This window comes from Lipotes vexillifer, unplaced genomic scaffold, assembly GCF_000442215.2.
Source record: "Lipotes vexillifer unplaced genomic scaffold, Lipotes_vexillifer_v1.1 scaffold916, whole genome shotgun sequence".
Classification (NCBI taxonomy): Eukaryota; Metazoa; Chordata; class Mammalia; order Artiodactyla; family Lipotidae; genus Lipotes; species Lipotes vexillifer.
The window spans coordinates 2,123,658-2,151,161 of record NW_006798383.1 but is presented as its reverse complement, the minus strand read 5'-3'; the positions used below and the strand labels follow the sequence as shown (position 1 = coordinate 2,151,161).

Sequence of the window (27,504 nt, the reverse complement as noted above, 5' to 3'; positions counted from 1 at the left end):
TTTAACTATTTGTATATTTCTTTTATCAGCTGCCTGTGAGAGCCAACTATTTCTCTGTAGTCTCTGAACTGTAGTAGACTGCTCTGGAGCTATGTTTTTCCATTGCCACACTTACCCTCTAATACAGAAATGTAGGTATCCTCTGTGAGGATCTAGGAATTTAATCAGTACATTAGCATCCTTTCCTAAATGGCTTTATTCCTTTCACTTAAAAATGGCCCTTTTGGGCTTTGCTGGTGGCGCAGTGGTTAGGAATCTGCCTGCCAATGCAGGGGACACGGGTTCAAGCCCTGGCCCAGGAAGATCCCACATGCTGCACCACAACTACTGAGCCTGAGCTCTAGACCCTGCAAGCCACAACTACTGAAGCCTGCGTGCCTAGAGCCTGTGCTCTGCAACAAGAGAAGCCATGACAATGAGAAGCCCGTGCACTGCAACGAGGAGTAGCCCCCACTCACTGCAACTGGAGAAAGCCTGTGCACAGCAACGAAGACCCAACACAGCCAAAAAAAAAAAAAAGGCCCTTTTGCTCTAGTAGGACAAGGGAATGGGGCTTCCCTGGGCTCACTCTTTTCTTTTCTCTATCACACCCTAACTGATCTACTGGGAAAGAGGTGTGTATGGAGGTCCTGGAACCTTGAAACTTATCACTTAAACATCAGATCAGTGAGGACACAGAATGAAAAAATTACTTCATCTGGGTGGAAGGTTTCTTTTTGCCCTTCCCCACCCCTCAATCATGGCATTTTCGTTGCTCTGCCTACCCACAAGAAGTATAGGTAGCCAGTAATTCAAGCCTTAAGCATTCTCTATTTATTTATTTGTCTATTTATTTATTTATTTAGGCTGCACCACGGGCAACTTGCAGGATAGTTCCCTGACCAGGGATTAAACCCAGGGCCATGGCAGTGAAAGCTCTGAGTCCTAACCACTGGACCACCAGGGAAATCCCAAGCATTCTCCATTTAAAAGTGACATTTAATTGGTCTTTTATTCTGACTTTCTTTTAGAAAGTCCAAAGAAGATTAGGTCACCACAAAGCTCAATCACTCTAGTTTTCTAAAGGTAGCCTAAGGGTAGGTAGTTTTGAAGGAGGGGAGTGAGGTATAGACTTAACCTTGCGGGTTATTGCTAAGTTGGGGATTGGTCAGCCTCTCCAAAGTTTGAAGTTGAATTTTCATGCTATATCTTCTTTTTTTTTTTTTTTGAGGAGGTTTCTTCTTTTTTTAAAAAAATTAATTAATTAATTTTTGGCTTCTTTGCTGCGCGTGGGCTTTCTCTAGTTGCAGTGAGCGGGGGCTACTCTTCGTTGTGGTGCATGGGCTTCTCATTGCAGTGGCTTCTCTTATTTCAGAGCACGGGCTCTAGGTGCGTGGGCTTCAGTAGTAGTGGCACGCGGGCTCAGTAGTTGTGGCTTGTGGGCTCTAGAGTGCAGGCTCAGTAGTTGTGGCGCACAGGCTTAGCGGCTCTGCGGCACATGGGATCTTCCCAGACCAGGGCTCGAACCCGTGTCCCGTGCATTGGCAGGCGGATTCTTAACCACTGCCCCACCAAGGAAGTCCCTTCATGCTATATCTTGATGATCCTTAAATTTTGTTTTCCATCTCTGCAGTCAGATGCCCTGGATGCAGCTAGAGGGTGATTCTCTGTACATATCCCAGGCTAATTTCATCCTGGCCTATCAGTTCCGCCCAGATGGTGCCAGCTTGAACCGGAGGCCCCTGGGAGTCTTTGCTGGGCATGATGAGGACGTTTGCCACTTCGTGCTGGCCAACTCGCATATTATCAGTGCAGGAGGGTAAGTGCTGCAGGCTTCTCCTTCCTTCCTCCTCCTCAGTATTCTTCAGAGACCTTCTGCCTGCCTCTGACTTTTCTGTCTCAACTCCGAAGGGATGAGTAGGGAGACTAGAAGAAGGGGTAATGTTATTTTCCATTTAAAGCAGGTACTTCATAGGGTTATAGCTGGAGAAGGAAAACAGGAAGAGCCTTTAATGAAAAGTGAAACTGGTTTTGACACTCCCAAGTGGGAAATTTGTTTTGTCTCTCAGCTCTGTTCAGCCCCAAGTATACTGAAGAAGTAAAAGTATCTAGAAACTCAGCACCTTATTGGGCTGAATTGTCTAAAGCTTAGCAAATTCGGAAGTCATTGGAGACTCCGGCTGTTTCTGTAGACTTGTTCTTTTCCTACAGAGAGAATAACTGGCTCTCGGGGGTTGGCTTCTTATTTCCCTTGTAGAGATGGGAAGATTGGCATTCATAAGATTCATAGCACCTTCACTGTCAAGTACTCAGCCCATGAACAGGAGGTGAACTGTGTGGATTGCAAAGGGGGCATCATTGTGAGTGGCTCCAGAGACAGGACGGCCAAGGTGAGGTGGTCTCCCCCTTACATACTGTTATTTCCTACTGTCTATAGGGAGTGGGGTGGGAGAGGGTGGATAGGACCTTGAGTCTCAGGATTGGCTGAGGGCACTGAGTTGGGGCAGTGGGGGAAACGACACAATAAAGAACTCACTTATGTGCCTCTGGCATGCAGTTGGCCATGCCAGGCTATGTCCCTGCCAGCTGGCCTGGGAAAGGAGTGGACAGTGGCTGGGAAGCTTGCCACTCACTTGAAATGTGGCGTGAACTCAAAAACAGAGGGCCTGGCCAGGTTTTCCTCCCTGAGCTGAGTTTCCTCAAGTTTGTGGGTTGAGTTCTAACCCCAATATTTTATTTTAAAATCTCCCTCATTTTGCTTACTCTCTGTTTGAGAAGGTTAATTTTTTACCACCTTGTTTATAAGCAATCGGGCTGATAATTAAAATGTGTTTTTACTGCTTCTCTGGAGAGTGATGTGGTCAGTATGCAGTGGAAAGACGACTAGAGGAGGGCATTGTTTGTTGTGTCATTGCCAAGTTGCCTGGTCTAAAGTCAGACATCTGCCAAGGCCCAACAGAATGAGACTGATAAAGTAGTGTAACCCCTGCTTTATGGACTCAGCTCCTCCACGTCTGGGTCAAATAGGCTTTCACCCATGAGGCAGAGAAGAACTTTCTCCATCCCTGTGTCCAGTAGCCCTTGCCAGGACCCACACATGCCTGATCCTTTGAGACTGCTGTGGGAACTTTGCTGATAATTCAGCTGATGGTGCAGGAAGCTCGATAGGTTCTTGTGTGTTTCCCAGCATCTGGAGACTCCACAGTGCTAATAGGAGCAAAATGCTTGACCATGTCAGCAAATGGGACTCTAGGACACATAGGGAGGGGACTCAGGAGAGAGAAGTTGCAATCTTTACTATTCTGGCTCCATGTTCACTCTAGTGATTACACCTTCATGTGAAAATGTTGCTAATTTATGTAAAAAGAAGGACTAAATATGTTCCTTTGTATTTATGGAAGTTTCTCCTCCCTTTGCTAATTTTTTCCTTACACTTTGTATTTTGTCAGAGAGACGTGTGCATCAGCACAGGGAGCCTGAGAAAAATTCAGAAAACCTTCTTTTTTTTTTTTAATTTAAAACAACAGAAGTTTATTACCTCCCAGTTCTGGAGGCCAGAAGTCTAAAATCAAGGTTTCTTCTTTTTAATTAATTTTTATTGGAGTATAGTTGCTTTACAATATTGTGTTAAGTTTCTGCTATACAGCAAAGTGAATCAGCTATACGTATACACATATCCCCTCTTTTTTAGATTTCCTACCCATTTAGGTCACCACAGAGCACTGGGTAGAGTTCCCTGTGCTATATAGTAGGTTCTCATTAGTTATCTATTTTATACATAGTAGTGTATATGTGTCAATCCCAATCTCCCAATTCATCTCTGAACCAACATGGAAACTGAATTTCCTATCTCTTGCTTCCGAATCCCCCACCCCATACTTCAGGTTTCTGATTGGTCACTGTCTCTGTACCATTCCTTGTAAAGAGACCAACCTTAACTTGCTATACTGCTCAGAAGTCAGTTTGCACAGAAACCTTTTGTGCATGTGGGACCTAGATATTCTCATCTCATTCTAGCATTTTCTTGTCACAGCTTCAAGCTTCCCCGTGAAGCCTTCAGTGACATCTCTTCTATCCATTTCTCTGTGGTATGACACCCAGAGCAGTGTACAGCTAAGCTTTATGACCACAGGTAGCAATTCAGGGCTATAGACTGCTTACAGTTGAAGATTGACAGCAATTTTATTTAGGATATTGGGTTAGTTTCATGTTTTAAGTACAATTATTTACTGGTTTAGAGTTTTTAAGCATTAAAATTGGTACTTTCTAATTCTAAAATTGTCACTGCAGTAGATCCTGTTCCTTTTGAGGATTTCTTTTTAGTCAGTGACTGAATTCTCCCCGCTGGTTCTTCAACTCCAGGAAGCTAGTCAGCTGTTCTGCGATTTCCCAGTGACCTCCAGGCCAGCTCTTCTGCTTCTGTTCTCTCCTTCTGTTGTTGTCTTTGCATTTAGCCGTCTTCATCTTCCTGGACCGTTTTCACATTACCCACATTTAGTCTTTTATAACTGACTTTCCATTTCTTTTTGGTGGCATCTGTAATCCTCCAGCTGCTTGTACAGGTTTCTAATACCTGAACCTACATAAGAACTTAGTCATGTTTGTCTGTAAACATCTATAGCCTGTTTTTTGGGAGTCCCCCAAAATGGACTATGTTTTAGGAAAGAGATTTATTGGGGTGAAGGGAAACAAAACATTTTCTTTGCAAAACTTCTGAGCTAGGGACTGCCCAGAGAGCTTCCTTCCCCTGCCCTCAATCCTAGTTTCAGATTTACTGTGACTTAGCTTGGATTGCCCCTCTGGGCTTTGGTAAGGCTGGCCCCATCCTGAGATGTGATAGGATGGTAGCTTACATTCTTGCTGGGCCTGGGCCAGGTCTGATCATTCCTTCATTTTTTTCCGTTTTCTTTATTCTTTCTTTCATTCTGATAAGTGCTTACTGTATGCGAGGCTTCAAAGGGGAAGAAGATACAGCCTTTCCTTAAGGGGAGTTGAGACTGCCTGCACTAGCTATGAAACTGTGAAGCTGGTTGAAAGTGGACAGGACTATGAAGTTTAAGGCTCTAGGGAAAGGGCCAGAAAGTTTGGAGGGTGGAGAGATCACATTTGACTTGGAAGGGGAGATTTTATGAAGGAGGGAACATTTGAACTGTTTTTTTTTTTTTTCTTTTAGGTGTTTTTCAGTGCATAGGTTTGCTTTTTTTGTTTTATAATAACATAGAATGTAACCAGGCACTGTGCCAATAAGCACTTTACATTTATTCATTTCCTCATTCTATCCTTTATGGTAATTTTTCCCCACATAATTATGGTCATAATATATCTATTTTTTAAATGAATTTTTATTGGAGTATAGTTGATTTACAGTGTTGTGTTAGTTCCTGCTGTACAGCAAAGTGAATCAGCTATACATATACATATATCCACTCTTTTTTAGATTCTCTTCCCATATAGGTCATTACAGAGTATTGAGTTCCCTGTGCTATACAGTAGGTTCTTATTAGTTATTTATTTTATATATAGTAGTGTGTATATGTCAATCTTAATCTCTTAATTTATCCCTCTCCTGCCTTCCCCCTTGGTAACCATAAGTTTGTTTTTTATATCTGTGACTCTATTTCTGTTTTGTAGAGAGGTTCATTTGTACCATTTTTTTAGATTCCACATACAAGGAATATCATATTTGTCTTTCTCTGTCTGACTTACTTCACTCAGTATGACAATCTCTAGGTCCATCCACGTTGCTGCAAATGGCATTATTTTGTTCTTTTTTATGGCTGAGTAATATTCCATTGTATATATATACCACATCTTTATCAATTCCTCCGTGAATGGATATTTAGGTTGCTTCCATATCCTGGCTATTGTAAATAGTGCTACAATGAACATTGGGGTACATGTATCTTTTAGAATTATGGTTTTCTCTGGATATATGCCCCAGGAGTGGGATTGCTGGATCATATGGTAGTTCCATTTTTAGTTTTCTAAGGAACCTCCATACTGTTCTGCATAGTGGCTGTACCAATTTACATTCCCACCAGCAGTGTAGGAGAGTTCCCTTTTCTCCACACCCCTTCCAGCATTTATTGTTTGTAGATATTTTTGGTGATGGTCATTCTGACCTGTGTGAGGTGATATCTCATTGTAGTTTTGATTTGCATTCATAATATATCTTATATACCCAATATACCCTGCTGTGTCTACTTTATTTTATAAGGTTTTCCATTATTATTGCAAATTACTTGTGTCATCTTTAATGGCTTCACAATGGACTTACCATAATTTAGTTACTATTTTTCCTATTGGTGGATGTTTGTATCTATTTCTTTCCTATAGTAATAAGGACCACCATTATTGATGCCTAATGTCTGCCAAATACTGTGCTTCTGTGCCGGGTGCTTTACACTTATCTTCATTTTTCCACACTACAACCCTAAAAGATAGGCATTATTTCCCATTTTATACATGAAGAAACTGAGGCTAACAAGTTATAAAATATCCCTAACATCAGAGATAAATAAGTAGCAACTAGGGTTCAAACCCAGATTTGTCTAATCCTAAAGCCCATGTATGCTCTTTCTGCTATTACAGGCTGCAGGGAATATTTTTCATTTAGGTTTTTCTTCATTTTAGGATTATTTTCTTAGGATAGAGTCTCAGCAATAGAATTACTGAGTCAAAGGCTTTGGTTATTTTAAGGATCTTGATACATATTGCCAGCTGCTTTTGTGTGTGTGTATGTGTGTGTGTGTGTGTGTGTGTGTGTGTGTGTGTGTGTGTGTGTGTGTGTGTGTGTGTGGTACGCGGGCCTCTCACTGCTGTGGCCTCTCCAGTTGTGGAGCACAGGCTCCAGACGCACAGGCCCAGCGGCCATGGCTCACAGGCCCAGCTGTTCCGCGGCATGTGGGATCCTCCCGGACCGGGGCACGAACCCGTGTCCCCTGCACCGACAGGCGGACTCTCAACCACTGTGCCACCAGGGAAGCCCGCCAACTGCTTTTTAAAAGGACTGTGTAAATGCCTACTCCCACTGAGTTATATCTTCTCCAGGGTTGGGTCTGTTTTGAATTTGATCACTGAGGGTTAAGATGTGATCAGCATACTCATGTTTTGGTGGATGGTGTGCTACTACTGTTGCGGGTCAGGAGGGCCACTTTCCCCAGATTGTGCTTGGGAAATTGGCAGCATGCTTCCAGAGCCACCCCTGGAGACCAGGAACCTTGTTCTGTGGTTTTCACAGTCTAGGGATCCACCAGCCTGTTCAGTGGAGGACACTAGTGAATTCAGGCCTAGGGCTGCCCCCAGAGATTTTGTAATCAGAGTCTCTAGTCACCCACACCAAACAAGAACCTGCCTCCTAGGTAGTTTGCATCAGGGAAAAGACAAACTTCTCTTCCAAGCCAAGGCTGTCTGAAAGAGGACCTTAGATGCATCTAGTTACTACTAAAGTGACCTAATCCAAAAGAATGAGCCAGAATCCTGGCATTCCAGGAAAGTTGTGGTGTTTACCTTTGTTTTCTGCTCTTCCTTATTCAGGATCTTCTTGTTAAATTTATTTTCTTTTCCCGGTGTTGGGAAAAGTAACTCACACCCTTCTCCCCCTATCATAGACACACAAAATCTAAGAAGCACTTTCTCCTTTTATAGAGAAGAGATATCATGTGATCCTAAGAAGTCAGGACCACCCCCACTCCATCACCTACCCCTTAAACTCAAGGAATGTTTCCTGAAAGTTCTTCCATCTAAGGTCCTGTCTGACTTTTTTGTGTTCCCCTTATAGCACTGCAGGGACCTTGAGAGGTCACTGATCCATCTGGCCTCCTCGGGATCCCTCCTTGGCTGCTGTCTGGGGATAGCCCTGTACATTTGAGGTTTCCTCTCTGTTTGGTTAGAGGCTTAGTCCCCTGTGTGTGTCATCTGGGGTAGGGTGAGGTGAGGGGGCCTTGTGCTTAATGGGAGATTTCTAAATGCACTGACCGCTGAGAGGGCTCTGTGAGTGTTGATTAGAGTTAAGCCCAGAGTGGCTGCTAATGTACATTCCTGACTGATAGGGACCAGATAATGTGCTCCAAGCAATATTTTTAACCAGTAGGAGATATGGAAGCTTAAAAGAGTTAAGCTTTTCTGCTACTTTTGGTGACACTAGGTGCTAAATTCCCTGCTGACATGAATAGCACTGGATTCTGGGCATTATCAACAAACAAACAACAACACACCACCTTCCCACTTTGAAGTCCTCTTCTTCCATTTTTCCTTCCCTTGGATCTTTCTTTTTACTCCTCTCTCTCTAATTCTAATCTAATTCTATCTCTGTCCTCTCATACTGAGCCTTGATCTTCCTCCCTCTCCGTACCTCCCCAAAGTAAAATCTTGGTGAGAGATAGGAAAAGGAAAACCCACAAACACGGGGAGGTTACTGAGAGAGGCAAGCCTCACCTGCTCACGCTTCTCAGTCAGGTCTCAGCTGAGGAACGTGGAACTTCTGATTCCCTGGTATACAATTGGCTGCTGCGTAAGGGCTCTCAGGTGGACGTGAAAGTGTGGTTAGGACTGGGAGCCAGCGTCTGTTTGGGCGGTAGGCAAGGCAGAAGCTGGAGAGGTCCCTCTGCTGCTACCCTGAGCTCTGTGTGTACAGGATAGAAAGGATTCTCCATTTCCCCACCCACCCTAGGAACAGTGACTCCACCTGGTGCATTTTCCAACCCTCATCCCGATCCCAGGCAACGCCAACGAGAGCATCTCCTCTCCTGTTTCCAGGTATGGCCTTTGGCCTCAGGCCGGCTGGGGCAGTGCTTACACACCATCCAGACTGAAGACCGAGTCTGGTCCATTGCTATCAGCCCATTGCACAGGTAAGGGAGATGTTTTGGTGTATGGTTTTATCCCATGTAATAATGCTTTTATTTTATGAGGTCAGGTGGGCGTCATCAGGAGAGGCTTGGGGCCCATGTCCAGTTGGGCCCTCGTGCAAAGTCATGTATGTGGAGTAGATTTGTTGACAATTATAGCAGAAGTGCCAATTTTGATGACGGCTTTACCCTACCCTTTGGTCTGACTGGTGTTTCTCTAGTTTTGCCTGTGACTGAATGAGCCTTGCATCCTGAATTCTGCTTTCTAGGCTCTCTTGAACCGAGGCAGGGCCTCTCTCCCCACCAGCAGAGTACATGGACACCCTCTCTGCACCTGCTCTGTCAGGGTGTTTAGTGTCTTCTCCCACTTCCTTCACCCCTCACTCCCCACCAAATGATCAATGGGAAAAGCTGTAGGGCTGCTACCCTCCAACATCGGGTTTAAGTCAGTCACTTGTTTTATGAGAGAGTTGATCCCCCCTCTTGGCTCAGCCCCCTTCAGCCTTTTTCTCCTCACCCCAAGGAGCCTGCACCCCTCCTCCTGCCCCTTCCACAACTTTCTTTCAAATTTTTTTCCTCCTAAAGAATTAGAGCCGATTAGCCACGTCATTAATTCTTCAATTTGACGGCTGATATAGCAGGACCTGAAACACATTGCTGACCTCAGAGAATGGAGACCCCGTTCCTTAGCATATTGACGATGGGAGAAGTTAATTAAAATTCCACAGAGCGGAGGTGTCGGCTAACCTATAAACCTGTCGCTGTTCAGAACAAATCATTCTAGCAATCCTAGGAAAAAGGGAAGGAAAGACCAGCAGGGAGTAGAGAGGCCTAAGTGTGTGGGAGCAGAGGGTGGAAAATGGAGCCATTGAGCTCTGGCCCCTCCTCAGTTTCTTCCTAATGCTGCCCCCTTTAAAGCCAGTTAGCCAAGCCTGGGTGTCTGTGGGCTGGATATGTGTAAGGGTGGGAGGTGACAGGTAGGCTTGGTGGTTACCTGAGGACTCCCGCTGACTTCAGGAGACTGGGGTGGCCTGGGGTGAGGTCGGTGGTGGAGGGATGCTCTTAAGGCTGGAGATGGTCCATGTGCTTCCTGCACATGGAATGAGGCTAAAGACACATACAGGCTCTTGCAGCATCCCCATCTTCATATTCCTCTACTCTAGCCACCTCCTCTGGAATGTGTTAGGCTACCTGTTAACAGAATAGAGCGTGGCAGCTGTTGAAGATGTTGTCAATAAAAGGTTGAGGACAGTGTCTGCCTTCGTCACTGAGAAGCAGTTTAGGTCACAATAAACTGACTTTGGGGCTTTTTTGGCCACAACTTGGAAGCTGGCTTTGAGGAAGGCCCTAGGTTCCTAATATTACTAGCACTGCTCTATAACTACTACTGTTACCAGCAGCTAACATTTATTAGTCATATGTTCTATGCCAGACCCTCTGCTAAGTCCTTGATATGCCCCATCTTTGGTGAAAACCTAGGTCTCATGTTTTCTTTTTTTTTTTTTAAATCTTTTTTTTTTTTTAGATGTTGGGAGTAGGAGTTTATTAATTAATTAATTTATTTTTGCTGTGTTGGGTCTTCGTTTCTATGTGAGGGCTTTCCCTAGTTGTGGCAAGCGGGGGCCACTCTTCATTGCGGTGCGCGGACCTCTCACTATCGCGGCCTCTCTTGTTGCGGAGCACAAGCTCCAGACGTGCAGGCTCAGTAGTTGTGGCTCACGGGCCTAGTTGCTCCGCGGCATGTGGGATCCTCCCAGAACCCGTGTCCTCTGCATTAGCAGGCAGATTCTCAACCACTGCGCCACCAGGGAAGCCCCTCATGTTTTCTTAACATTCTCCTTAAATGTCTTCTTGGTGTACTTTCTTGCCCCTGGGATGACTCTTTCACTCACTGTTGGCTGGCTGTTTAGCTCCATGACCCACAGTTATTTGAGATGACCTTTTCCCCAAGTCCACAAGTGGTGTCTTGGACTGTCTTAAAAACGTAGTTTGTACTTGGGATTCTGTCATTACACTAAATGACCAGCGTATATGTTGGTGTTCTCTCTGCTGCTTTTTCTCTTACCCCCAAAATATATTGGGATAAGAATCTTTTCATCTTATTAGATCCATTTCTTCTCACTGTGTCAATGAATTTGAACCTTTCAGTAAAATGAACCATTTTCCCAATCTTGGAAGACACTGCCTCCTAGCTGTAGGGTCTGTTCTGGGAAACTGGAGTTCTGCTTTGCCACCAACCAGCAGGGTGGCCTCGGGTAAGTCCTCGGAGCCATGGTTTCCTCATCTGTTATATATGAATACCATTTCTTTCATAGTCCTTACTAGGTTATTGTAAAGATGATCTGAAATAATGAATATGAAAATACTCTACAAAGCTAAAAAGGCTAGAATCTTGTGTCAGCCAGAATCTCTCCCAGCTGGTGAAGCATTTGTTTAGCTGCTTTAGCTGCTCTCACATCTCCACCCTTCCCTGGGGCTTCTCCTGTCCCTCGTGGAGTTACACTGCTCTTTTGCATTCTTCTTGAGGTGGGGACTCAGCAGGAGTCTCTTTCCTTTCCTTTTCCCTTGTGGTTTTCCTGCCCTCCATGGCTGCCTCTGTTCCCTTCCCTGCCACCTTTCTTGTTGAGTGTGGTCGTCAGCGTCACTAATGTGATGTGGCCGTGAACCCCTTGTGAAAAACACGAGAGTGGGTGGCCAGCAGCTGTCCTCCAAGGAGCCTGGACAGTTGGGAGACCCGGCACATCTCAGTCTCTATATTCTATTTAAAATAATTTGTCAGAGCTATTCATCGTATTTATCTTTGATGCTGGGACTTATCTGCCTTCTTTTCATATGTGTGTACTTAGAAACTTGTAGTATGAAACATGATACCTCAAGCCCTAGGCTTAACTTGAGGTGTTCATGACTGGGAGAAAGCAGGTATTCTGTCCTGTGTCCAAATGTCACCTCTTCTTCCTTTCTTGACCTTGAGTTCTTGGTTTGTAAACACTCTTGGAGGATAATATTTAATACCAGTCATGTGCTTAGAGCCATGTTTAGGTACTCAAAAAACGGAAGGAAAACCAGTAGGCTCCATGGGAAGGTGGCAGGCAAGGACCTTTCCCTCTACCTCCTATGTGCCCTCCAACCCATCTCTGGCCCCAACACTAATAACTCTGCTTTTAGGATTTATGACTTATAGATGCAGCCTTCCTCCTGTAGAGGAGGCCCAACTGGGAGCTGTTTGATGAGTGAAAGGACTGGTTGAGTTGGAACTGGATTGAGATGCTGGAGGTGGAAGGGCACACGTCTGGGTGTGATTGTGGGTCCTAACTGGTCTCAGGATACGATCTCCTGAGGTCACATAGAGTTCTGAGCACTTTTCCATAAGTATCACAGAAAAGCAGAATTTTTAAAACATGCAGTACATTGTATTGCCATTAAAAGATTATTTCTAGCTGAATAAAGTTAGTAAATACTCAGAGTAAGGAAATGAACTGTTAAAGACTCGATCTCATCCCTTCTATTTTTCATCTCTTTTTTTCTCACTCCCTTTCCTCTGTGCTCCCTGTGTATTGACTGAACACTTGCTGTGGGGTAGCTCTCCTGAGGATCTTATTCAGTGGTGGGGGAAAGATGGGGGCACAACTGTAGTGGTTGCCAGATGATACTAAGTGCCTGAAATTAGTCTGTCTCTGGTTGAGGAAGGGAGAGGGTCATTCCCCTGCTGGCAGATGGAGAAATTGAGGCTCAGAGAAGGGCACATGTGGGATGGGACAGAAGAGGCTCAGGTCTCCAGCTTATTGCCACATGCTGTGGTGCAGAGGGAGGGCCACGAGGCAGGCCTTTACATCACTGCAATGCCTTCATCCACCAGAATCTTGGACAGTAGCTGTGGCCCTTGAAAGCTTCTGTGGGGATCTGGGAACATTCTCTTTCTGGAGGCCAGAGTTGAGATAGCGAGGGGGAGGGGAGGAAGGCAGTATGTAATCAAGGCCTGGGCTCACTCGTGTAGCTGTGAATGCTTACACCATCCCAGGATGCCAGTGCACATAGATCTTTGGTTTGCAGGGCCCTTCCAAGCTGGCTGGGGGGTGCCTTGATGGTGAAATGAGTCTGGAGCCCCATTGCCCTGTTTGCCTTGGAGGGGAAGAGAGAGGAGCCCACAGCGCCTCCTTCCTCTGCAGGCACCATATTTATTGCCCTCCAAGAAAAAGGAGGTGCTCAAAAGAATCCTTTCCCCATCTCCGAGCAACACTTGCTATCATGTGAGTGAGTGTGGTCTGGAAGGCTTCCCAGGACCCTTGGGTTTTAATCCCTTCTCTCTTGTTTTTGTCCTTAGGGAAACATATGAGTGGTATAGGTGTAGAAACTTTTCTTAGCTGTGTTATTAAATATACAATGTAATTTAGTGTAATTTTGCTCACTGTGGTGGCCTGTTTGTTTTGCGGGGGATTAGTCCAAGTCTGCCTGTAATGTACCGATTCAAATTTGTAAAGTGAGTTGTGGCCTCTGGGGGGTTTTGATGGAGGAGCTGCCCCTTCTTGCTTCATTTCTTCCAGAGGTGAGGGAGAGTCTGGAAGGAAAGCCATCACTGTGTACTGTTTGGTAAGGGGGTGGATTTCTGGGGAGAGTGGGTGTTCCCAGTGACTACAGGGTTTACTGTGTGTTGTGTGTGTGGCAGACACATTCAGCAGCCTTTTGAAATACGCCCTTCTTTAGTGAAAGGTAATTGCATCTGGAGTTTTCTGTGACAGAGAGGTTTGAAAGATTGGAAAAAAGGAGGCAGCCAACTTTTAGTTTAGATTCTTTTGGTTCCCAGTGGTTCAGGAACTCTTTGGCCCTGGGCTTCCTAACTCACTCAGTGGTTTTAGGGGAAGACAAATCAAAAGTAAATGTTGTGCCTCCGAGTTTTGCTTTCTCTAGTTGGTGATACAGAGCTGGTTCCTGAAGGGGATCCCTAGCCTTGATAACCTGAAGAAAGGCTCTGATGGGTGACTTTGTCATGCTTCACATTGTAGCTGTCATCCTGATGGTTTGGCCCACAGCTATCAAGATCTGTCTCTTCTCCCTTCCCAGGGTCAGGGGCTTGTCTAGGGAAAGGACACCTTCTCTAGGCGAGGAGTGGCTCAGTGTCCCCTGTTGCCAGGCTGAAGACCACACTAGAGGGAGTCTCCTGCGTGTGGTGGCCCTAGATGAGAGAGTCTGAGGTACAAAGACAGCATGGAAGGACCAGAGGCTGGCATGGCCGGAAGGGGCTGCATGATGCCTGGAGAAAGAAGGAAGCTCTGCATGATGCTAAGTGGGCCCACTGGTCCAGCCTAAAATGACCTAAGATTGGAAAGAGATCAGTGTAGAGATACAACTGAATCAGAGTCTGGTTCTGCTGAATCTCAGGGCAGCGCCCGCCACCCTAGAGTTCATTGCTGGTGCTAAGCCAAGCCTCTCCGGCTGACATATCGATCAGTAGCAAGGACGAAATGCCACAGGGGTGGGTTTCACTTCCTCAAGACCCTGGATTTCTGCCACTATCCAGGGCATGTTGGGCACAGGGAAGCTCACGTACTGGGCTGCTGGCCTGAGACCTGCAACCCAACCAGCTCTGGCTGGCCCAGACCCCATCTGTGGGAGCGACTCCTTCCCTGGCCAGGAAGGTTGGCTAGTTGGGAAGAACTGACTTAAATAAAGCACTACAACTAGAAGCAGAGAGTGCTGCTGCGGAAGGTGGGATGCTGTGGATATAGAGTCCATGCCTCAAGACCGTGCCCCTGCTACAGGGATACATTTCCATCCCTCAGCCTCTGTTTAAATTCTTTCTTTCTCCGCTCTGTCTCTGTTTCTGTATCTCTCCTTGCATCCCTATCTCTCTTTCTCTCTCCAGATACTCCTTAAGCATTACAGTGTGCTAGACCTTGGGGAAACAACAGTGAACTAGACAGCATAGTCTGATGGAGAGACAGACGAAACTTAGCAAATATGGTATGCTAAGTTCTCAGATGGGGAGCAGACACATGGGAGGGATCAGGGTCTTCCTCCTCTTCCTTCTGCCTGCACCTCCCAGCTCCAGTCCCTACCTGCACCGCTATTTCTTCTACCCTTCCCACATCAGGAAGAGAGAAGGTAATTTTCCTGCCTTAGCTGCAGCTGACTTTTCTGGGTTGTGTGTGCAATGTGCCTGTGTTTTTCCACCTTTGATCAGTGTTCTGCCAACAGATAATTTAGCAATCACATCCCAAGGTGGAAGCATGGAGTTAATGTTAAAATTAGTTGTTGGTTTTTTTTTTTTTTACACTCTTTAAACTTCAGTGGGTGATGAGGCAGAGAGGGAGGCAGGAGGGTGAAGGGGAGCCATAAATTCTGTGGCTGGTGTAGCTATTCTCTGAGCAGCCGGGAAGCCTCTGATGTCTCCACAGCACTTTCATTAACATTTAAATTAAGGGTTTGTTTTCCAGTCTGTTTTATAGGCAGGGACCTTTCATGGCCTGTCACATACAGCATCCCCCCCACCCACCCCCCACAAGCAAGTGTGTAATTGTAGCCACTGCTCTATCTAACTCTGGGTTGCAGCCGGGAGTTCAAAGGGAATTCCTGGAGATGGAGCTCTGGAGGTACAAGGTGTAACAGTCAGGATGTGGGTGTTCCTCCTCAAATGAAGGTGCTGTGTAGGAGCTCTTTCTCCTCTTATCTGACCTGTGCTTTTCTCTGCTCTTTCAAGGGACACACACTTCAATCTGACTCGGACCCCTCCCACCCTTCCTTCCCTGGGGCATGAGGCAGGTGGAAAAGGGTGCGTCCATCTGAGTGGTTTCTCCTTATATCACAAGTTAGTGCCTGGGGGACAGAGCGTCTAAGATACAGATCTTCATGCTTATCTTCCTCCTTTTGATTTTTTTTTTTTTTTTTTGGTCTCAAGAATACTTTCTCCTACTCTAGTAGACTTAGAGAAGCAACAATATAAAAGAAATTGCCATCTGAGAAGAATTTGTAATAGGGTCCATTGGTCCTAAAGAGTGCATTCTAGCATGGACAGACATGTGTAATGCGCCATACATAGTCACTAGCTCTATGTGTACAGGTGTTTGAAATAGCTTACTGATGTAGATCATTTGAGGAAACTGTTCTCCAAGGTCTTGGCATTCAGAGGAAGCTCTCCTGCACCCTCACAGAGTGAATTTATGTCTAAGTTTCCTTCACACAGGCGTATTGGCAGCATTTGGGGGTGTTTTGAAAAGAAATCCCTGCTCTGGTCTCCCTCCTTCCTGTCAGCATCCAGTGGATCTGCAGCTGACGAGAATGTGTCCCAAACACTCACAGAGCATCTCATTAGTTCATAACCTCTGAGGGCTTAGTTCACTCACTGCTGCTCTTGAGCTAGATTTTCTCTCTAGACAGTGGTGAGAGGGGCATTGAGGCCTTTCTCTCTTTCTTTCTGTTCAGAGGCTGAGAATTTTCCTTCTCATGGAGCCCTGGCTTCACTCCTTGAGTCACCATATCTTTCCACCTTCTGCGCTAACTCAAACCGCCTGTGACTTATCTGCGGGATTAAAGATGGCTAAGCGTCTGGCCTGCCTGTTCCAAGTAGCGTAGTCAACAGGTGGACACCCTCATGCCCTGGAGTCTTGCCCGAGGGAGTGAGGGAGGTGCTGGGGTGACCCCTGTGCAGGTGCTGCTGGGCTCAGATTGCAGCCTGGTGTCCAGGCCCCTCCTGGTGGTGATTAATCTGGGACACGGGCCGGCAGAGGCCCAGTCCGGGCAGCTTTGGTCCCTCACTGTGAAGACCTTTGGCTCATCGGAGACTGAACTGATCTCTGTAGCCTGCTTCGGCTTGAGTTTGATCTGTCAAGGCTAAAGAGGAACCTGATGGTGGGGCGGAAACTTCTAGCCCTGCCTGACTTATGGCACTGATCCGTTCCAGTGGTCTTGTCATGATAACACTCGTATGTTTAAGATTTCCCCACCTGTTAGCTGCAGCACTCAGATCGGTCAAAAGAGGGATCTTCATGAAATATCTGTGCTTTTAGTTTTTTGAGCCAAGAGCTCACTCTTGTAAGTAGACTGGGGGCTGGAGAGGGCTTTGTACTGGGCCCGAGTGAAAAAGGCAGTGTGTGGCTGGATTCGTAGCATAATGTGTTTTTGTATACTGGGGGGTCATGTCAGAGGTGGAAGGATCACCCCATCCTCCTGTCATTAGGTGGCTCTCAGGCCATTTGGGGCAGATTTTAGTACATCAGTTTGGAGTCAAGACTTAAGTTCCTTGTTTTCCTTTTCATTTCAAGTGAAATGTTTTGAAATGGTGTCTTCTCCTCCCCACCACCTTTCCATCTACCAGAGTCCTGGTCCCTGGGACCTCCAGGTGGCAGTGCACAGAGTCAGCTGTATTTCTTCCCCTCTCTGAGTTCAGGACAGTCACATGTGGCTCAGCTTGGTCATGGCCTTAAGACCTAAGAACAGGAATTCTCCTGTCCATGACAGTTACCCTGCATCCATGAGTGTCGTGAGTTTCATTATTGTAGTAGTTCCTTTTGGGGGGTTAGCAGCCTGAGATCCAAGAACTGGAACATTTTCCTCACACCATCAGGGAAGACAGTAGACATCCCTGTATACCACTAGCGGTGACAGATGTTGACACCATTGGTATGGAAAACTGCGTGTAAAGATTCTATGAGAGACTTCCCTGGTGGCGAAATTTTTTTGAAGTTTCAGATTGTGAACTTTTGGGGGCAGGGGTTTTATTTCCTGTTTTGTATAAGTTATGAGCCTTGTACTACAGACAAACCGCTGTGCCTCTGGGGTGCTCTGTTAAGCTGACTACCCAAAATCCTTCCCCTCTTTCCCAGCTGGTTCTTGCTCCTTTTTCTGTCCAGGGCATTTTCATAGGGGGTAGTTTGTGACACTGTCCGTAATGCCCTGTCAGATCGGCTTGGCTCAGGCAGAAGGTGCTGGCAAGGGAGGGGGGGGGAGGGGGAGGGCTAGCGGGAGGAGGGAAGGGAGTATATGCATGCAGAATCCCTGGTAACTGCAAAGGGAGTATTAGTCCAAGAGCTGCTGGCCCAGGAAATTGCTTTCTGCGGAAGCTTTACTTTTTCATAGTTTGCAATGCAAATTTAAAACATGAATGGGGCACAGAAAAGTATAGGAGGGGCAGGTGGGGTGCCAGTTGGTATGTGATAACATCCAGAATCTTCAGCAGGGCCTTAATTTGCAAAAGAGGATTTCAAGTATTGAGAGAGAAACTTTTAGGAGATTAAAATAACTATAACTCATATTTTGTTGCGATTCCCTCCTCCACCATACACACTTTTTCTATGTTATTGTGTTCAGACTGGTCTCTAGCCATGCTCAGTGTGCACTGCTGTCTCCTTCTCTGCACCTTCCTACAGCAAAGCCATAATCCAGCTTCTCGAACAGTGGCCATGGTGTTCATGGTGTAGTATTTTGGTTTTCGCAGCAGGCTGGAGACAGCAGCCCTATCTAAAGCTGGTGCACTTTAGACAATGTGCACACTGGCCCTGGGGGCTAAAGAGCACACCTCCCGAAGGCAGGAGCATACCTGCTTTGAGAAGGCATTAAGGCCAAGGCCCTTTATCTTCTGCTTTCTCTGATTCTCTTAATACCATGGGCAGGCTTGGTGAAGCAGAATATGGGGTCACCAGGCCTTGTTCTTGATTTTCCATGCTTTGTCTACCCCACCTAGAGAGGTGTGGCTTTTGGCTTCAGGCTGGAGACACTTATGTCTATGTTGCTTCTGGAAGCTTCAGTGGTGATGGAGATGAGGATAGGCAGGGGATGGGCATCACTCATTATGCTGGCATAGCAAGTGGTCAGGTGTGAAGCTTCATACTGGCTTCTTTCTAGGAGCTGAGCTAGACAGGAAGACACAAAGAGAGGCCAGAAGGCAGTGTGGAGGATGAGCTTTCCAAGTATAAATATTCGCCAGTCGTAGAGGCCACCGTGCAACGGTGGGGGTTACTTCTCCTCCTTTGTGTGTGGCTTGTTGCACATGTGACATGTGCTGGCTGGACAGAGAGGGAAGGAAAGCTGAGATGTGCAAGGTAAAGTGAAATGGACCCCTTTCTGCTTGAGGCCACCATAAGTGTCCATTCCTCCTTTCTTTGTTGACTGGGGAATTTTGAGAGAGATTAGCTTGAGTCTTGCCCTGGATCATTTCTGTGGTGCCTGATCAAAACTCTGTGGAGTCTCAGGAGCACAGTTTCCATATAGGACGCTGTCTAGATTCACTCAGCCGTCACTTAGCACATGCTCCTCACCCTGAACTCACTGCACCGTGGCCTTCAGGGGCTACAGAGAGGGCCTAGCTCAGAGCATGTGACCCACTGTCTCTTGCTCCTGAGGGCTCTACTCTTGCAGAATTCTTCTTTTTCTCCTGTTATTCTCCTGTTTCTGCTTTGTTGCAGTGGTAGCATTAGTTGTCCTGGCCAAAGCTGGGCCTCTTTCCTCCTGGGCCTGAATGAGAAAAGACCAAGTGAGTGATTGGAGTGGGTCCTATGGTAAGTGACCCAAGACGAGGGTCAGCTGGGTATGAAGGTGAGGTTCGTAACATCTGGCAGAGAGAGAGGGACACATGAGTTAATGTGTTTGAAGCACTCTACTTTCCTGGCCAACTTGAGTCTCACTAGCATCCACGGTAAGCTGTGGTTGAGAATAAAAACAAAAAGTTAACACAAAAAATAAAGATTATTCAAAGGATTCTTCACTTGTTAGAGGTTTGTGGCCAGGAAAATCCTTCTTTGCAGGCTGGTAATGGTAAGTCTAAGAATAAGGAGAGGAAAAGTTAGTTTTAAAATTACATTAGTTTGGCAGTGAGTATCAAAATAAAAATGTAAAAACCTTTCGACACATAAATTCCTCTTCTAGAAATTTATCCTAAGGCAATAATCAGACAAGTATGCAAGATGTATACATAAAGACTTATATTAAGAACACATAAATATCCATTAGTAGGAGTCTAGTTAAATATTTTACATTCACCCAATAGAATACTATATAGCCATTGAAAGGATGATATAGATGTACATATTTATTGACCCCCAAAGATGTCATAACATAGTGTTGAATGAAAAAAGGTCACAAAGCAGTATGATAGTTATTTGACTATCTTTTCAGTTATTTCTTATGTGGTAGATTTCTGCTGACATTTACTTTCTTTTTACTTTCTTGTATTTAAGTTTTTTTATAATGAGCCTATTTTTATTACTAGAAAAAACATAAATTACATTTAAATGTCTATTTCAATATCAGGTAACTGTAGAGACAACCCTTCCTTTTCCCCTTACAGTTATTTAAATTAAGGATACATGGACCTACATTTATTTATTATTATTATTATTATTATTATTTTTTTTTTTCTTGCGTTATGCGGGCCTCTCACTGTTGTGGCCTCTCCCATTTGCGGAGCACAGGCTCCGGACGCGCAGGCTCAGCGGCCACGGCTCACGGGCCCAGCCGCTCCGCGGCATGTGGGATCGTCCCGAAACGGGGCACGAACCCGCGTCTCCTGCATCGGCAGGCGGACTCTCAAGCACTGCGCCACCAGGGAAGCCCTATTTATTATTTTATTTATTATTTTAAACAGTTTCATTGAAGTATAATTTACATAATATAAAGTTCACCCACTTTAAGTGTACAATTCCACGAGTTTTAGCAAATTTACAGTGTTGTGCAACCATCACCATGATTCAGTTTAGAATATTTCCATCACCCTGAAAAGGTCCTTCCTTACATTTGCTTTTGCAGCATTAAACATGGTTTCATACTTGGGACCTTTTGTGGGAAAAGAAATGTTAAAATACTGAAATTTTTTTAAAAAGGCAAGGCAAACTCAGAACTAATTTTCTATGTAATGCATATCTCTGAGTGCCAGCCTTGTAGATGTATCAAGAATACTGCTGTGTGCAAGGATGCATGGGGAATATGAAGCACAAGAGACAGTTTTTACCATCCAGGGGCTTGTATTCCAGTTGGGAAAATAATGCATGTACTCAGACAACACTGTATATACGCAGTGTGAGTGCCATCAACTGTCAAGGTTATCGATAGGAAATCAGAGGAAAGCAAGTAGCCTTTTTGTTAAATAAGGAGAGCTTCCTGGATGACATGGAATTTGAAGTGGGACTTAAAAGATGGTTCTATTTAAATTGCAGACAGGAACTTGAGGCCAGGGGAGTGGTATGAGCAAAGACATACTAAGGGATAGGGAAGCTCAATGTAAGTTTGGAAGTTCAGAGCAGGTAAGTTTGGGAGTTCAGAGCAGACAAGTTTGTGTAAAGTAGTAGTGGGCAATGTGGCTGGAGGGGAGCTTTGGGGCCTGGTTTTGGAGGGCTTTGAAGAGCAGAGTTTGATTTTAATCTGAGAATAATAGGGGACCATGGAAGATTTTTGGCCAGATTGAAGCAGTTAAATGATTAATGTGGTGGCACAGTGTTTAGGATACTTTGGATGGGGGGAGACTGAGGCTGTTTGGATGCTTTTCCGGAGTACACTTTGTTAGCGGTAACGGACTGCATTCCTGAGGACAGCAGGAGAAAAAGGAAAAAGTCTGTAGGTGGTCATGACTGCTTGTGGGGGAGAGAGGGGAGAGACCTGCCTGAGTTCCTCTATGGGCTTGATGGCAGACGGGGGCCCTAGCTTTGAGAAGACTGAGTTCTGTTTGAGGCAGTGAAGGGACAGTGAGGTAGCCACGGCCAGAGACAGCCAGGAGTGGTGGCCTGGAGCTCAGACCCAGGGTTGAGATGTGGAAGGCTTCGGCATGGAGACGACAGTTGAAATAACAGGGATTAGCACCGAAAGGAAGCTCAGAGAGAAGTAAAGACAGCTGGGCAGGAAGAAACCAAGAAGCAAAAGGTACCATCACAGAGGCAGGAGGAAGAGTAGGAGCAGAGAGAGAAGGAGAGAGAGAGAAAGGAGGAGAGAGACAGGTAAAGGGAGAGCGAGGCATCCCCAAGAGCAGACAGTAGACAAATGAGGATTTGGAGGCAACTTACATAAAGTATCACTACCTTGCTTGTTATGCCTTCTCCCCCTTCTAAGTGACAGATAAGATAGGTAAGAGAAGAGTGCGTAGCTTGATATTCATTGATGGAGATTGGCAAGCATTTTATTCTCCTTGCTTGATTTAAGCATTTTGTAGTTTTCAAACCACAAAAAATCCTAAGTTTTGCTTTCTCTCAAGTTCTTTCCTCTGGCTCCTATTCTGTTCTCTGTTGTTCTACCTTATGGTTATTTTCTTTTTTTTCTTGAGGGTTGCCTACTTTGGGCTTGGTAATTTTTTTCACCTCAGTTCACAAAACCACTCAGTGTAAGCTGGGTTTTGGAGGGTCAGCAACTGAGCTAGACATGCTAAGTGACAATGTGAGGGAGATCATTGATCCCAGTTTTTTTCTCCATGTATAATGGTATCCTGGGCAAAGCAAGAGAGGCTAATTTAGGAGAGAGAAAAAAGCCAGTCGACCACTTTGCCATTTGGAGAGATTTGGCGTCAGATCCCAGGGACTGCCCAGGTTCTGGGCTTCCTTGGGCAACTATGCCTGTCCAAAAACTTTTTATTTAAAGAGAATTAAATAGAAACTTTCAAATCCTCCTTGGGTTTTTGAGGGTAGTAATTCCATGGGGCTTGTCAGTTGTGTCTGAAGCTAGTGGTGAAGAGGGCGGAGTGAAGAGAAGCGAAGGGGTGGAGATGGGAAGCAGAGAAGGAATCAGAGAGAGAAATTTTATTGAGGGAGAATTTGCTGGGTTTATGGGAGGGAATCTCTCCCCTCCTCCCCATTCGGGTTTGAAAGGGCCGGTGAATCTTTGATTAGGTGCAGGTCAAAAGAATTTACACATTGTGACCTTAATAACTAGAGGTGATTGGCAGGCGGGCTGTGGGGAGGGGGCTGCGGGCCCCTTTCATCTCACTTAGCACAGAGGAGAGACAATGGGCCCGCCGATTCTCCTTGTTGTCCCTTGTTTGAAAAGGTCTGGTGTCTCTACTAGGTACCTGTGACATGGGGGTCTTGATTGGGGTCTCATAAAGGCCCTTGTCAGTATGTCCAAAGGCCAAGAGTACAAAAGCAAGCAGTGGGTGGGGTCTCAGCTGACCACTGAAGAAGGGAGGGGAGGGCCCGGGAGGCAGTGGAGGGAGAAGCAACCCCCGATGGGAGCCCTTATAGAAGGAGGGGAGGAGGGGGGCAGAGAAGGGCCATTTTTGTCCCTAATTCATCAAGCACATCTGCAGAATTGTCCGAGCTGCTGCCTCCCAGTTTCAAAAGAAAAAAATGATCGTTTGATAAACCGTCTTCGATTCACCACTTTCTCACAAGGGTGGGAGACCCAGCCCTGACCTCTGTATGATTTCACATCAGGACCAGGCTTTCTTTCCCCCACCCCCAAATTGCTAGAGAAACTTTGAAATGTATCCTGTGGCTTTTTCTCTCCCTTCTTCAAACCCCGCCACCCCCGTTTCCCACCCTCTCCACCCCACTGGCCTCTGTTTTCTTCCTGGGCGCTCCAGAGTGTAGGCGAGTAATTAGTCCCCTCTTTCTGGGGCACAATGAAGCCAGGGTGTTTGGTGGGGCCCTCCCCACCGCTCACAGAGCCAGGGGCCTGGAGGGAAGGACCAGGTGGCATGTGCAGTGTGTTCCAAGCCTGTACAATTGCTGGGGCACAGGGCCGGGGGCTCAGGGACTAGTGTGCTCCTGCTTCTTGAAGGAATGTGCAGAGGCTCACGCATTAATGGCTCCCACACAATGCTTGCATTTTTTTCCAGGCAGAGGCATCCTCCCCGTGAAAAGACTGCCCAACCTGGAGCCCAGGCGGGAGCTTTGGCGGCCACGATGGCGTTATTTCCCACCCTGCGCTTAGTCACTTGGAGCTAACATGGGAGACCAACAGGCCGCGTCTCCCGAGAGCCTGATCTTTGTATCTGATGTGTGCTCCCCCTCTGCCTTGTCAGTTTTGTGTGTTCACGGAGTGTTGATTTTAATGCGGGCCTGTGTTGGGCTGGGAGGCCAGGCTGGGGGGCCTCAGGTCTTTGTCTTGCAGGGCCTCTTCTTCTTGGAGGGTCTTCGGCCCTGGAGGCTAGTGGCAGATTTGAGAGATAGGGTGAGATGCCAACTCTGGCTGGCAGAGGATTCCCCCATCCCTGCGTCTGTCATAGACTACGACGGGGTGCCTGGAAAACAAGAGCACCTTGGGATGCTCAGGCACACGCTTGCTTGCCCCCCTCCCCACCTCCGAGGGGGGCGGTTAGTTCTACCACGTAAAGCTTGAAGTGAGTTACATCCCCCTTATGACTGAGTACGGCAGGAGCACAGATTGTGAGTCTCAGGGAGCCAGGACAGGGGCTTGTCTCCAGGGGTCGGAGGAGGTGGAGGCAAGCAGGTGGGGTGCTGGGAGAGCATAAGTCTGCTGCAGATGACTACCCAGCAATTGGTAAGGGTCAGGGGAGAACAGGACCAGGCAGAAAAGAGGCAAAGTGTCTGGGGGAGCATCGGCAAATCGCAAATGCTCATCTCCGGCAGTTAAGGGGAGAGGCCCTAGAAACCAGGGATAGAAGGGGAGGCATTTTCCCCAGTGAGAAGAACTGGGGCCTCGTAACAGGTAGACCCACTAGGGGTGGTCCAACAGGATGTCTTCGGTCTTTACCATTCGCCTCGCTGCAGTATAGCCAGGTGCCGGGAGCTGGGGGAGAGGGTGTCTTTACCCATTCTGGGCCCCTAGCCTGGCTGGAGAGAAGATGCATATGCATGATTTGAAGAGAGGAAGACTCTGGGAGCATCAGCCTGGTTGTGGCCTGCTCTACTTCTGGGGAGAGAGAAGCCTAGGGATACCTTTGAGTCAGGGGGGACCTGCCCACCCCACACCTATAGCCAGGCCATGGTCCTGGCATCTGGTGTGGTGCTGGGGGTGGGGCCTTCATCCTAGGAGTCAGGTTTTTAGAAAGGGACTGTGTCCTCACTTTCCATACAATCAGAAGGCAGAGATGCAGGCTGGCCACTGAGATGAGGTGGCCTGGGAGAGACGTCGCGCCAGGGTTCCCCGAGCACAGGGGCTCCTCTGTGCTGCTGTTGGCACCCTTCAGACTGTCTCAGGAATTGGTGCCAGTCACACACCAGGCCTGATGAGGGGAAAGAAGCTGGAGCTCCAAGACCTTTGAGGGACCTGAGTTCCAAAGGGGCCCAGCAGTAAGGAGCAGCTCCTGTTTTGGGTCCCTCTGTGGCAAAGGACATTTCTTTCATTGAGAAATGGGCGCTCACAGCAACACCCACCCCCTTGTTTCTTCTTTTACTCTTCTTTTCCCTTAACTTTTCCAAATGTCGTTTCTCCTTTCCGTTCTCTTCCATTTTGTGGACAACTCATAAAGAGCCTGAAAGAGACAGATTATGTGTATGGATGTGATGATGAAGGGAAGGGGTATCAGGGATAGTCAGGCTGGGGCTCCAAGGTTATAGAAAACACTGTCTCTTCCCCCAGGTTGTCTTGCCAGGGCCTGGCTGGGAGGCACCAACAGATCATAACCTTTAAGTGCAAACTCGATGGAGGAGAGAGATGGAAGCATGGGAACAAATTAGACGTATCTATAGGGGGTGTTCAGCTGGAGAAAATGAGCGTTTCTTACTAATTGGAGCATGGGGCATTTCATTATTAAGCTTCATTGCAAGGGGGAAGAGTGCAGCAGGCCTCTTTGGGGATTCCCTGGGCTGTTATACTTTTAAAAGTATAATTGTATTTAGGTTGGAAGAAGAGGCAGGAATTGCTCTTGATAACTTTGTGGAGCGCCCAGGGATTTCAGGCAGAGTTTGGAGCAAGGTGGAGGGAGCGATGGACCAGTGGAGATTGCTTAGAGTCCACCCTCATTCCTTGACAGTAAAAGGCGAAAAAGCCCTGGTGGGGGTGGGCACCTCAATTCTGGAACTAAGATTGAAGAATTTGATTTTAAATTTATTTTATTTATTTATTTTTGGCTGTGTTGGGTCTTTGTTGCTGCTCGCATGCTTTCTCTAGTTGCAACAAGTGGGGGCTACTCTTCGTTGCGGTGCGCGGGCTTCTCATTGCAGTGGCTTCTCTTGTTGCGGAGCATGGGCTCTAGGTGCGTGGGCTTCAGTAGCTGTGGCACACGGGCTCAGTAGTTGTGGCTCGCAGGTTCTAGAGCGCAGGCTCAGTAGTTGTAGCGCATGGGCTTAGTTGCTCTGCGGCATGTGGGATCTTCCCAGACCAGGGCTTGAACCCGTGTCCCCTGTATAGGCAGGCGGATTCTTAACCACTGTGCCACCAGGGAAGCCCCTGGAACTAAGATTGAAGAATTTGGAATGACAAGAAAAATGTTGATCAGAAAGCCTCCCATCCTGGGAGACTTGATATTTGACCATCTTAACTTTTGTATTAAAATTACAAAATGGAGGAATTCAGATGCAGTGCAATGGTCTAACACAACTGCTGTTTCCTAGAAAGCATAGGCCCTTTTCCTTTGGGGCCAGGGAAGGGGTGGGCTGGGCTGGGCTAGCCTTTAACTGGGCCTTCTGGGATGCATATTAACTTCTGTCCAGGCAGGGGCTCCCTGGTCCTGTCCATGGATGATTATCTGAGTCAGTCAGATGAGCTTGGCCTTAAAGTTCTGACTCCTTTTCCCGCTACTGCTTCCCTAGGGCTCATGTCTAAAGTACAGTCAGTCCCCAAGAAAACTCTGATCTAGGGTGCTTGCTCAAAGACACAACTTGTCTAGGTTCTGTTTAGTCAGATTATCTGGTGTTCAGTGTTCTTAGGGAAGCTGAGAAAAGGTACAGTTTTGTCATGGGAGAGTTTTTTCCCATGGCTGGGGTCCTAAGAGCAGGGGTACAAAAACTCATTTGTTTTTTTATTTTATTTTATTAAAAACATTTTTTTAACATCTTTATTGGAGCATAATTGCTTTACAATGGTGTGTTAGTTTCTGCTTTATAACAAAGTGAATCAGCTATATGTATACATATATCCCCGTATCTCCTCCCTCTTGCCTCTCCCTCCTTCCCTCCCTATCTCACCCTTCTAGGTGGTCACAAAGCACCGAGCTGATCTCCCTGTGCTATGGGGCTGCTTCCCACTTGCTATTTTACATTTGTTAGTGTATATATGTCCATGCCACTCTCTCACTTCATCCCAGCTTACCCTTCCCCCTCCCCGTGTCCCCAAGTCCATTCTCTATGTCTGCATCTTTATTCCTGTCCTGCCCCTGGGTTCTTCAGAACAATTTTTTTTTTAGATTCCATATATATGTGTTAGCACACGGTGTTTGTTTTTCTCTTTCTGACTTACTTCACTCTGTATGACAGATTCTAGGTCCATCCACCTCACTGCAAATAACTCAATTTCATTTCTTTTTCTGGCTGAGTAATATTCTATTGTATATATGTGCCACATCTTCTTTATCCATTCATCTGTCGATATACACTTAGGTCAGATTCTAGGTCCATCCACCTCACTGCAAATAACTCAATTTCATTTCTTTTTCTGGCTGAGTAATATTCTATTGTATATATGTGCCACATCTTCTTTATCCATTCATCTGTCGATATACACTTAGGTTGCTTCCGTGTCCTGGCTATTGTAAATAGAGCTGCAATGAACATTGTGATACATGACTCTTTTTTTTTTTTTTCTGAGGTACGCGGGCCTCTCACTGTTGTGGCCTCTCCTGTTGCGGGGCACAGGCTCCGGACGCGCA

The 27,504-nt window shown here is 46.4% G+C and overlaps 1 protein-coding gene across 1 annotated transcript in view; it reads left to right on the top strand.

Moving 5' to 3' along the window:
• Nucleotides 1-27,504, top strand: part of FBXW4 (F-box and WD repeat domain containing 4) — a 79,310-nt gene that overhangs the window by 18,947 nt on the left and 32,859 nt on the right. The window contains exons 3-5 of the mRNA XM_007470364.1: nt 1,613-1,798; nt 2,237-2,369; nt 8,737-8,831. Coding sequence (XP_007470426.1) covers nt 1,613-1,798; nt 2,237-2,369; nt 8,737-8,831 — 414 coding nt within the window. The remainder of the gene's footprint in view (nt 1-1,612; nt 1,799-2,236; nt 2,370-8,736; nt 8,832-27,504) is intronic.